General features: G+C 35.3%; 1 protein-coding gene across 1 annotated transcript; it reads left to right on the top strand.

The window, feature by feature from the left end:
- The first annotated feature begins 525 nt into the window (after positions 1-525).
- On the top strand, positions 526-12,177 carry LOC139137807 (cytosolic acyl coenzyme A thioester hydrolase-like). Its single transcript, XM_070706076.1, has 9 exons — positions 526-842; positions 3,372-3,486; positions 4,363-4,537; positions 5,327-5,541; positions 5,829-5,880; positions 6,129-6,338; positions 7,244-7,428; positions 7,696-8,831; positions 8,991-12,177. Exons 1-8 carry the CDS (start codon positions 781-783, stop codon positions 7,810-7,812), a joined length of 1,131 nt encoding a protein of 376 aa, XP_070562177.1. The 5' UTR covers positions 526-780; the 3' UTR covers positions 7,813-8,831; positions 8,991-12,177.
- Positions 12,178-13,705: the final 1,528 nt, after the last annotated feature.

Genomic DNA, 13,705 nt, shown 5'->3' with positions numbered 1-13,705 from the left:
CCGGTTTGAACCAGGGACCTTTAGATCTTCAGTCTAACGCTCTCCCAACTGAGCTATTTCGGCTGATGTGAGTGACGGAGAAACCAGTATATTCATTCTACGCAACCTTCACCTAGCGTTGTGTAGCATCGATCCTGACATTTAGCCAGAATGGTTCTAACTTAATCAACGTCAATTACAGCGAAAATTAGTCTGACCGTCTAAGTGCCTGCGAAATAATCAGTACGCCCTCTATAATTACGGGAAACGGGAAGAAAAATGTTGGAGAAACCAGACGACCACCGCACCACCTGCACACAGAGGTGATGGGGTAGCGTGAATATACTAGATATAATCCTATCTCTGCTTCCAGCATATACATAAGCGGTTGAACCGAGTAGCTTGACCAAAGCACTCATATTGCTTGTGAAAAAATAATGAAATACGATAACTTCCAAGCTTCCATCAAATCACAACCTCGAGATAAACAATCGTAACTGTCACGCGAGATCTCAAGTTGTCGACTGCTATCTGACTTGCGTAGTGACCTTTGACCGAAACTGTACTGTTTATGTGGCTTGTCATAAATGTTCCCAACGTAACGCTGGCATTTTGTCCTGGTTATTGGGTGTAATCACCAAAGCCATACCTGTTGCCCATGTTTTCATGAAAAATTGCTAAGAAGTCTATCGTTGGAAGGAACATGTGTACACCTTGTCGGCAAATTACCGTCTAGAATTCGTATTTGCAGTTGCCGTGCTTCCGTCATAACTGACGTCTGAACACCTGTCACCTGTAAAAATGTCGTCTGCAAATAATAGTGATTCCCACTGTCCGGATCAGAAATTTGTTGAAGTTTGCCGGTAAGGACAGTGATTCAATATAACAATTTAATCTTTCCTGTAACATACACGTTAGCTTCTTTTGCATATGATTGCGAACGGTAAGTATTCAAAAGGTGGTGCACCCGAAGTCAGTAAAAAAGGCTCAGTTTATACGATTTTGGTACATGCACGATGCAGCTTCCTGGTACCCGAAGAGGATGCGGAACGAAAACGGGAAGTGAAAGAGTTGTTTAGATGGCCCCCAGTTTGTCTATGGATGGATCAATAGCAGTGGTGAGAAGGAATACAGCTCGTCCAACCACTGAAAACAGCTTTTCACACGATGCTACTGGATCCAGGGCTAAGATTTTCATATAAACAGTAAAACAACGTAGCCTGTACTTGTGTCATTACGCCACGGTGCACTATGTTTGGAAGAGATCTTGTTTTACCTCCATACCATGGAAAAATTGAGTTTAGAAAAAGTATTCATAAAGTTTTGAACACGTGGATGGCTGTAAATCTAAAGATTTATTTGCCATTGAAGCTATGGAAAACAAATACATTTATACAAATGTTGATATCAGTGAAAACACTTTTCTCTAGGTTTCTTGTACTCGGGGGTGGGGAGGGGTTTCCACTGTTTGAAAATTATGGGGATTTGGTTCTGATTGGCCCGGACAATAATTATGCAAATTTACATCATGCAAACTAGGTGTTTTCAAGGTATTAGCATGTTAAGGTTATAGTGTGGACCAAATATCAAATTCGAGACAGTCCCCTGTTTCTTGCTCTTATAAGGAAATGTTTAATAATACTAGAAGCCTACACATATCAAAACACAGTGAATACTGATTAACTATTCCTTAGCGACCATTGTATCATAGACTAAAATTTTGCTGTCAAATTTTAAGAATTGGTATGACCATTAATTCATTTTCACCATGGTTTCGTCTATCTTCTCTGAAAGAGGGGTTGAATATATGCATGGTCACCCATTCATTCAGTATCTTTCAACATGTCAAGCAAAATTTGTAGTATCTTGTATCAAACAAAATTCATGAAAAAATGGCCTGCTTTGTCCCTTTAAATGTTCTTAACATATATATATATATATATATATATATATATATATATATATATATATATATATATATATATATATATATATATATATATATATATATATATATATATATATATATATATATATATATTATATATATATATAAAGATCCTACTGGTACACCCATAGAATTTGCCAAATTTTTGATCAAAATGTTCTGTTCAAAAAAACAACTCCACTGTTCAATAACAGGGGTTGTCCAACTGATGTAAAAGCTGATTGACAGATTTATCACTTGTAATCTGTGGGTGGTACATATGAATATTCATTAGACATGGCAGGCAGCATGAGTCTCTATATCTGGCCACGTCTAGATTTGTGTTGTGTGAAGCTGTTAATGTAATGGATAAACTGTGGATCAGGTAATTTTTGGAATTTGATAGAGAGATTTGATGCCAAAGATACTCTGGGAAAGTGAATTTTACTCTGGAAAATTCAAAATGACTTTCCACTATCAGCAAAACATGAATATCAACGTCATGTATGCATTATTGTTAGATATGCCCGAAGTATGCAGTCACAAAACATTGATGATATTGATAATGATATGATCATGAGCACTATGGAAAAAAGGCTTTCTCCAAACTGCTTGGTGTTGAAGATTATGAAATTATCAGGTATCAAATTTGAAAATGAGAAGAAGTTGACAATATTGATTGCTTCTACATGCAAAAAATCAGGATTTAATCAATGATATATCTGAATATTATTTGGTAAAAGATGTGAGGCACTTTAAATCCTGTGTGGTCACTTCTTAGTCTTTGCTGAGGTAAATATGTTGCAGAACCTCCATCATGGTTATCCAGTTTCCTTCATCCCATTTGTATACAAATCCCTGTATAGTGTTTAAGGTAATATGCACCTCGAAAGTGAAAGACTTAAACTTTTGCTCTAACTTTCCTCAAGGAATCTTTCAATCATTCTCTTTCAAAATCAAGAATAAAAATAGGGGGTCACCGTGCAAATTTTGGAACTAGAGAAACAAATTACCCAAGATTTACCGATATTAGAAATTCAAAATGGCCGCCATCTCTGTGTTAACTCTATGGCGAAAAATGAAAATTTTCGAATTTCAAAAAACTAAGCCGGTGAAAAGTTTTCTTTCACCAAGAGCTTTAAAATGAACCCCCACATGTGGTATATCAGAAGAGAAAATTAAAATTTTAGAGTCCGAATGTCTGTCCCCGAGGTGCGTTCTACCTTAACGGTCCACAGAAAGAGTGCATGGTAAATCCCCTGATGTAAACAAAAATAATTGGTATGTAATTTGGATCTCAGATTACTTCATATGCTTACCTCAATACTGGGTATATGGATGTCTGTATACCAATATGAGTGTATGTGTGTTATTAATCAGAATTTAAAATGATATCATTTTATTTTGTACATATATATAGAACCACAAATAACCATCACTGCACTGTTTATTTTTTTTGCAACAGATTGATGATGCCAGATGATGCCAATAATTCTGGCAATGTACACGGTGGCGTGATTCTGAAAATGATTGAAGAGGCTGGTGCTATCATCACAACAAGACACTGCAATAAAGCAAAAGTGAGTTGAAATATTAAAATTACGAGCAATGTCTTTTGATGAGAGAAGTTTTGATTAAATACAATATTTATCTATCAAATTGACTGAATCCTGAATCACTTTGTTGGTGTAATCAACATTTTCTTTGCATAAAATTTGAAATCACTAATTTCTGTATTATTACAACAACGAAGTAAACTTTAATTGTACAGGATATATGTACAGGATATCAAATTTTTGTTAGCAAGGAAGAGATGAGACGTCTATGATGACAATGAATACGAACTGCATTACTATAATATAAGCTCACAAAGAACTAAACTACATACTTTTTTATTGTGTTTTCATGCTTGCTTTGGACCTTGTTTATGCTTAGTAACATGCAATATTTTACTGGTTCTGAAGACATAGTTTGACTAGAAACAATAGCGGTTTGTTTTCTATAATGTATAAGCGTCATAAGTAACACTAATAACCTGACATTTACTGATGTTTACTGATATTTGAACTTAAAAATGGCCACCACCCCTGTGTTAATTCTATCGCAAAATATGAATTTTCTATTTTTGGAAAAACTAAAATGGTGAAACTGTTTCTTACTCTAAGAGTTTAAAACTGCCCCCACATCTGGTAGAATAGAAAAGAATTGTAAAAATTTGAAAGTCCAAATATCTGTACGAAGGAGCATTCTACCTTAATCCACTAGAAACAACAATAAAGTTATCAAATATACATTTGTCATCATTTATAATAATAATGATAATAATAATAATAATAATAATCTTTATTACCCTTAATCACATTAATATTACAATTCAGTAATGAATGTACATCTGAGTTGTGCTGTGATAATCAGTGATAATTATCAGTGGATAATATTTGTTTTTCGGTTGACAGGATGAAGAAGGCAAGCATGAACCATATATTACAGCTTTGGCAAGAGTGGAGAGAACCGATTTCTTGAAACCTATGTTTATAGGTGAAGTGGCACAGCTGCACACAGAAATCACATACACTTCAGAACATTCCCTTGAAGTATGTGTCTATGTCTGGGCTGAAAATATCTTGGAAGGTAAAAAACCTTCAACTTTTTCCATAATCTGTAGTATCTCAGTTGAATTTATTTGACAAGGTTTAGTTTACTGTACCAATATATATATATATATATATATATATATATATATATATATATATATATATATATATATATATATATATATATATATATATATATATATATATATATATATATTTATTTAGAGGTTTAGAGGTTTAGTTATATATTTAGAGGTTTAGAGGTTTAGTTAACTGTACCAATATTATATATATATATATATTATATATATATATATATATATATATATATATATATATATATATATATATATATATATATATATATATGTCTGTCTATCTGTCTGTCTATATCTGTGTTTGTGTCTGTGTTTGTGTCTGTGTGTGTGTCAAAGTATACATATGTACAGATGGCCTCTTGGGAAATTACAACAACGCTTGATGTGGAAAGCAGAGCGTTATAAATAATAACACAAATTACTTCAAGTACAAAGTAATAATATCTGTTACTTGTAAGCTTGATGCATCATGCAATAATTTATTGAGTTCTTGCTTACGGTTTTGAGACAAGCATGCCAACAATATTTTCATCCTTTTCAACTTAAACCCTACAAGGTTGTTTTTGCTTTTCATGTCTTTCTAACCTGTGCATCATTCAGTTTTCAACTTGTAAAGTGGACTTTTAATTATCTCACTCCTCAATTTCTCCATGTGTTGCTGCAAACTTTCATGTCTCTCATTCATTCATTCATTCATTCATTCACTGGACATTGCATTCCTCTCTCAGGCACGAAGAGACTGACCAACAAAGCAACTCTGTGGTACGTACCCTTATCTACAATGACAACTCCGTCCCCCAACAAAACCATTGCAAAAGTACCCAAGCTAGAGTTCCTTTCACCAGAGGCTGAAGAAGAAGGCTGTAAGAGGTATCATGCCCAGAAACAAGAGAGAGAGAGTCTAACCAGGGTTTCAAGAACTTCAGCTATGACATTGGTGAAATAGATCAATTACGAACCACAGGTAGGAATACTAATGTGCTTTTATGTCATGATATGATAAAGAGAGTTTTGCTACCCTTATCTATGATCACACTTTTACGCTGAATTTGTCAATGCAGTGCCTCTTACATGCTTCAGAATTGAAAGGCTTAAACTTTTGCTCAAAGTTTCCAGAATTGAACTGTAAACCGTTGCCTCTGAATCAAGAATAAATATCGGGTCAGCGTATAAAATTTGGTGAAACAAAAACGGTGGTGAAAAGTTGAAACAAACAATTATACTCTTCAGTGTGACTGGGTCATTTTCTGTGGGGACTGTGATGTGTATGTGAAGAACAGGGGTAAGCATTTTAGTCAGTCAGTGTTGTCAGTAAATTCTGATTTGTAACTGAATGTCATAGTCATATTATGTTCACAGAATTGGTATACCAGCAGATTAATTACGTATTATGAGTTAAATGCTGACATTATTTGGGACTGTTATTTGTCTTCTTGAATGAAAGTGTTTTCATTAATTGTCCAAGTGACATTTTTATTCCAGCCATACAAAACAAGTGAGTGTATTATTGCTCTTTGGTGATATTTCCAGGAGTAACACCACATACTGTACCATACTCTCAGTCCAATCTTGTTCACCTTGTGAGTCCATCTGACTGTGCAATTCACGGCTTCTGTAAAGGCGGTGTTACAATGAAACTGATGGATGAATGTGCCGGTATTGTTGCTGCTAGACACTGCAGGACTCAGATCGTCACTGCTTCATTAGATGCTACTAACTTCCACAAACCAGTGCAGAAAGGTAAAGCACTCTCAAAACTTTCATTGCCTGTACTTGCTTGAATGCTGTTAGGTCAAGGGTGATTGAGTCATTGAGTTTGTTGCCATCAATTTTCTCCTTCTTTATTTCAAAGGTTGATTGATGCTTGACATACAATAAAAACAAAATTCAATTTAATTCCAATTCCACCCTTGAATGGCAGAATTTCTAGATCTGGCAAACACATTGCCCTGAGTAACAGTTGATTCTCAAAAATCCTTCATATTTTCTGTAAATTCAAGTAATTCAAATAATGAATTGACTTGAATTTACAGATGATTCTGATTGGTAACTGAATGTCATTAGTCATATTATGTTAACAGAATTTGTATACCAGTAGATTTTTTACTGTATGAATAACATTGTTATTTTGGAAAGGTGTTGTTGAAAGGTTTTTATTAATTACCACATCCTATGCCCAATACACTTACTGATGACATTAGAGCAAACTGAAACATAAGGAACTTAAGGTGGTTCTCAGTTTCAGCATCATTTTGTAACACTGATTTTGATTGTAATTGTAATCACAAAATCAATTTGTAACAGTGCTTGTCTGACCCTTTTCTGGTCCTCAACATCTGACAGCTTAGCACTATAGACTAACTTTTTAGCACTCGTTACGGTAGCACTTAAATGTTTAGCAAGATGAGCATCCTGAAAAAGAGCCTTGCCAGTTTCTCAACTATTTTTTCCAGTCACTATGGACAGACATATCCGGCAATCATTGTCAATACATCTGTAATATGACAGACATATAGTAAATAGTTGGGGCTTATAGACAAACCAACATCACAAAATAACAAATATTCAATTAAGAATTTGGACATTTATTGAAAAGTATCATTAATCTCTTTGTCCTTTATTGTCATCAAATTTGTCCTGGTTAGGAAGTGTGCTATACCTGACTGGCAGGGCTACATTTACCAGTGCTAAGTCCATGGAGATTGAAGTCATTGTGGACGTGGAGCAGGTTTTTGGTGGACAGACACACAAGGAGAGAGCTGTAAACGCATACTTCACATTTGTATCATTGGGCCCTGGAAGAACAACACTGCCAATACCACAACTGAAGGTAAAGTTATTGCAATTTTACCATCATTGCAGGGAAGTCAAAACTGTTTCATTGAAAAAACAACTTTTGCAAGTCAAACTTCTGGATCAATCTAAGACAGTGACCAGCAGATTCCAGTAAAGTTTGATAACTCTAGGAAGATTGAGTACATGGTCAAACTCTAAACCTCTAGAGAATTTCTGTGTTTGTATCAGTGAACAAATGCATAGAACATGCAAATTTGCTGACTGATCAAGTAATTCTCTGTTTTTTATCTCTCATCACCAGCCACAATCTGCAGGAGAAAGGCTGAGATTTGAAGAGGGACAGAAACGCTATGAGACTAGGAAAGCTTTGAGAATGAAAGAAAAGGAGAAGCAAGCTGCAAAGGCAAATGACAACTAAGAATATTATCAGCTTCTCTGTAAATATTTCAAATGAACTCATGAGATGATCATTGTCGACTGGTTTGTCTATAAAGTTTCAATTCGAAATGTTTACAGGGTGACTCTTGTATTTGTCACTTCTCAACTCATTGCTGACATTCCACAGTTTGAAATTATCCACTGCCAATATTAAACTTCTAAAGTTTAAGGGACATATTTTTGTATTTAGTGCAAAGTATCAGACGATGTTCTCCCACAAAAAGAATGAATGCATTAACCCGTTTATGACCATGGTTTAGCCCAAACCCATTGTTATCAACAAATATTGTGGACCTATGTACATAGAATAGAGGGATGAACAGGATAACAATTGTGAAATCTTCAAACATTTGCTAGCAATACATATTTTTGGTACTGTCAGTGTCTGACTTTTAACAAGCTACATGTCCTACTGAGAAAAGGCAAGTGAAATGTTTGGTGCTGAATGAAACTCCTATAAACCTGCATATCAACTGATGTAGGGATATTGCTTTTATTTTTACTCAGTCTATTTCACATCTTAAATACGTACATGTATGCTTGCTACAAGTAAACTGTGCCATATGTATGACTTCTATTGTACCTCTATGCCAATATGATTCACCACTCAATACAAGTCTTTGGCAAGAGAAAATTTTCACCACAACCTGTGTGAAGATATCATGAAGGCAACTAATCTTGACTTTGCCTTGAATGAATCTTCAAAATTCCTGACTCTGAAACAGTTATTATAGATATGACAGAGGTAGGTATAAGGCAGCTATTCATCAATCATTTTGTTGAAGACATCTGAATATTGAATATGACACCCTTGCTATCACTGTTACACTTGCAATGGACAGTGTGAACAGCTAGCGGAGATTTTTTACTCAGAATTCAAATGTTCTCAGCCATTTTCTTTCTTGCCTGCCTCTCATCAGCTGCAAGAACATAAAGAGTTTTCACTTACATATTTCAAACAATTTGCTTTGTATGACAATCAACATCATTGACAATCAGGTATGGTCTGCCATGCTTACCTTGACAACTGGTTCTTGATATGTTCTCAGCCATTTTCTTTCTTGCCTGCCTCTCATCAGCTGCAAGAACATAAAGAGTTTTCACTTACATATTTCAAACAATTTGCTTTGTATGACAATCAACATCATTGACAATCAGGTATGGTCTGCCATGCTTACTTTGACAACTGGTTCTTGATCATTTATTTTACACCAACAGACTGACTTGCTGAGACAACTGTGGCAATTGAAAAGACAAGGAAGTTTGTCTTGATGACAAAATGCATAAAATGTTTTCAATATTACAGACGTTGTTTCTTCAAGTATGCAAATATTGTACCTGCATGGTTTCCTACTTCTGATAATATTGTACCCATTTTACCATCAGGGAAGTTTGAGCATTTACTTTGGAATGGGGGTGAAAAGTGTCATAAACTTAATACGTACTCTCAATATGATTATGTGGATCATAATTTTACTTAATAGTATGTATGCCACAGTAAAAATCAATGGACTGAATGAATTTCTGAACTGATGCAAATGTCTCTGAAGTTCCAGTAATAGCAAATATTGGTCCATCTCAGTGCATCTCAATATTAGTGCGCCCTCTATGGCAGTTTCATATACCACTTGCTCAAGAATGTTCTCACTGACTCATCAAAATAATACACATTACATATATTGGCAGATGGCTGACTCAAGGAAATTTCAAGAATTTCTCAAATTAGCTCTTAGAGTTCAGAAATACAAGTTGCAACTCAGGGCAAAGTGCTCTACACACAGTGAAAAATGAAAAATTCAGTATCTTACAGTCATAATCATACCAGCTAAATTATACTGTACCTGGAGTTTTCATTATTAATATGTATTTGAAATACAGTAAGAGGACATGTTGATTGAAAATCGAATGTGCAGGTTAACAAATTTGGATGATGTTATATGTTTCAAGACTATGTCAATTCCTATAGTCAATGTCAGTTTGTCATTGATGAATTCCATCAGGCAATATTTATTTCTAAAAAAGTAAAATGTCAGTCAGTTTCTGAAATAATTGTTCATACATATTGTTTCTGAAATAATTGTTCATACATATTGATCAAAATCTGGCTGTTTCAATATGGCTTAATGTTAAGTATTTATTACCAAGTGTCAAATGTCAGGTATTTTCTAAAATTATTTATTCATGCTTTGTCAAATATCAGGTTTTTCAAGGGGTATCTTAGTAAAATAATTTATTGTGAAGAGAATGAAATAGAAGTTATTTTCACTGATGTAATGTAGATGTGAAAATTAGGGAGACATCAAATTGTAGATTTTCAGTAATGTATCTACATACATGATGCACATGTTCATGCTACTATGTGTTTCTGTATTTACAAGAGAGCAAGTAGAGATATCTTGTGGTGTATGTAACAGGGTAATTTGAGAATAAAAAGTTCTGATGTGGAGATTGCTGTAGATCATAGTGATCTCAAAATCAGGGAATTGTTATTCTAATACTGAGTATTTAACAATAATCTCATGACATTTTGACTGGACCTTGATATGATAGTTCTGACAAAACATTGAAATTTGGGACAAGAGATTGTGTGTGCTCAGTCATATCTGCAAATCAAAAACCATTTTGAAGTTTAGATAAGTCTGATGTACCACAGGGTGTTGCCATTGTTACTGCCATCAGTGATCAAGCAATATTCTCAACTCATTTACATATTATTATGACATAGCTCTGGTCCTTGCAATTGACGGCCTTGCACTGCATGTAGTGAGAGGCATGCATTCATTGCAAGGCACACCTAAAACAACACCAGAGATTAAAAACCTACATCATTTGCTAACACTCAAGGTGCTTGTATTGATATGTAGTCAGTCTACTAATCTGAATCAGTGAAGTGTTGTATTACCATTTTAACTGGCAATCAGTTGTATGGACCCATCTTAAGGCTGTGTAATACAATAACTAGCTTGGTTTTATTAGTTTTCATTGGTTACAGGTCATGCTGTTCTGCTGTTTAATAGTCAACTCAATTGTAAATGAACTCACAGCAATAAAGATAGTGTGATGTGTATGCATGAGTCAATGTGTGTGTGTATGTACAGAACATGTAGGTATGTGTGTGGAACTGGGATTCATATTTCACATATAATATATAAGCATATAAGGGAATAATATATAGTTTTGTTCAATGTCAAGGGTATTAAAAGTTGGCTATCTACTGTAATGAATATTACAAATCTCGTTAGGAAATTAAAGAATATCTTTTTTTCAAGTAATATTTATACTGTAGTTTTTTATGCTTGTATATTGAATTTGGTGTTGTAGTTTGATAGCTGATGTGTCAGTTGTACTGTTTACTATGTAAGAAACTTTTAATAAAATGCTCCAGGTTCAGTTATAAAAGTTTTTCTTTCCCAATTGTTTCTGATATTTCTGTTGAAAGAAGTTTGTATCAGCACCAAGCTTTCTAAAGAAATTTTCATACCTCATCAGAGAACATTTGTAAAACTTTTGAGAACCATGGTAACGTGCCTACTTAGTTTTCCTGACTTTCAAATACTGAGGGAAACCTGGTTAAGTTTACCATCACACTGCCTTGAGCAAAACGCCCACAGTCTATTTTGTTGAAAGACGTAATATTTTCCCCCCACATGGTTCAAAGCTAGATCTTGTTTGTTATTTATGGGTCAGCCACTTGATCCTTTGGAAAAGTCAATGCTTAAAAATGATTTGGTGTATAATATGCTTGCTGACTAAAATGGCATGTCCCTTCGCAGACCACCCCTCCAATGATCTAATGGTCTAACCCATACACCAGTTTACCCCAAGATCTGCTGATCTGTCCAATTCAACAGTTCGCCCCTTTCAAAAATTCTTTCCACCCAATATTTAATGGTCTGTCCTTTGCACCAGTTTACCTCTTCCAAGATTTAATGGTCCATCCCTTACACTAGTTTACCCCTCCGAAGATCTAATGGTCCATCCCTTACACCAGTTTACCCCTTCAAAAATCTAATGGTCCATCCCTTACACCAGTTCACCCCTCCAAAGATCTAATGGTCTGTCCCTTACAGTTCACCCCTTCCAAGATTTAATGGTCCATCACTTATGCCAGTACAACCCTCCCAAGATATAATGGACCAGCCCTTACATCAGTGGACTTCGCCCAAGATCTAATGGTCCGTCCCTTACACCAGTTATTTCCTCCCAACATCTAATGCTACATCCCTTACACAAGTGCACCCTCCAAAGATCTGCTGCTCCGTCCCTAACACTTGTTCTCCTCTATTAATATTGACCCATTCAAGTTAACATTTAGTAGGTTGTTGTCAATAAAGTTGGACGCAAAGAGCTTTATTGTTGTGTGTTTTATTGAAATGCCGACTGCGACAAATTGTGAAGTGTATAATATTAGGGATTGATGTAGGCCTCACAATCAAAACAACTTTACAAGAAAGATGGTGATGACATAACCCCCATGCAAAGTTTTAGGTAGGATGCGTCCCGGGGACAGATAATTAGACTGTCAAACGTTTATAATTTTTTGGTCTGCCACTTGTGGGGGCTTTATTGTGAAGCTCATTGCGTGAACTTAGCTTTCGCCGGTTTATTTTTGTGGGAATAGAAAATTACATTTTTACCCATAAAGTTAACACAGGGATGGTGGACAGTTTGAATTTCAAATGTCAGTAAATATTCGATAGTTTGTTTCTCAAGTCACGTACCGAATTTTGAGCGGTGACCCCTGATTTTTTTTCTCTATTTCGAAAAAGAACGGTCTGAAGTTTTCTTACACGGAAAGTATGAGCAATGTTCCGGGGGGGGGGGGGGGGGTTATAATATTTTCGAGGCAAGAGACAGTATTACTAAATCGCAAATTTTGACTTTTTCTCTCTCGCGTTCCAATTCTCTGCTTCACCTTTGTCCCTTATTTTAGTGTGTTAAACTTTTAGGTCTGCCGCGTCGATGTTTTCGGTTAAAACGCTTTCTGTTATAAAATATATGTACTCACAATTGCCGGGCGACGCCTGACTCTGTTTCAAAGCAACACTGCACTGGTTTTTGGAGTACAAAATCAAAGAGATCGGAAAGAAAAACAAACCGGACGAATAAATCACGGTCACTCACTAGATTTAGAGACCGTAGTTCAACCAACTTTGTTGTTTGAAATATCTTCATGAAATATTCAACTTCACAACACGCATATACACAGGGGCACAAGGCATTATCAGTCACAGCAAGAGTGTACAAAATATTAAACAAATTTATGATTATGAATACTGTTGATAAAATTAAATATTTCTGTCATTATTGTATACACACAGAACCAGCAGTTGATCCCTAAATGATGATCAGTATTTATGCCAAATTCACGCTGTTGTAGCGCAGACCCTAAAATAATACTTGCGGCAGCAGCATTGCGCAGTAACTTGATGCGCGGTCATAGTACTGCCTCGACAGACTCTGTGCACACTACAGTATTCATAATCATAAATTTATTACTTTTTTTACACTCTTGCTATGACTGGTAATGCTTTGTGTCCCTGTGACATATGCTGAACACTAACCAAAAACTTACCTGAGCAGAAACTGAAATAAGAAGAAGTCATCGGGGCAAATCTCGGATCATTTTGATATTTATTGATTCAGTTGTAATTCGTGCGTAGCTCATTTACGTCTCAATAAAGAAATTATGAAATTGTTCGACAGGAAATGTCTCTGTGATATAGCTCTATAAACCCCATTTTCCTTCATTTAATGCGTCTCTCCTTCGATTCCCTGGTTTACCTCAGATACCAGGCGACAGTATTCTGCGAGACTACTACTACCAGTTTGTTCGTTACACTAACTCAGATGAAAACACATACATCCCCTTC

This window comes from Ptychodera flava, chromosome 7, assembly GCF_041260155.1.
Source record: "Ptychodera flava strain L36383 chromosome 7, AS_Pfla_20210202, whole genome shotgun sequence".
Lineage (NCBI taxonomy): Eukaryota > Metazoa > Hemichordata > Enteropneusta > Ptychoderidae > Ptychodera > Ptychodera flava.
The sequence above is the reverse complement of the archived record's forward strand: the minus strand, read 5'-3'. Positions and strand labels throughout refer to the sequence as shown.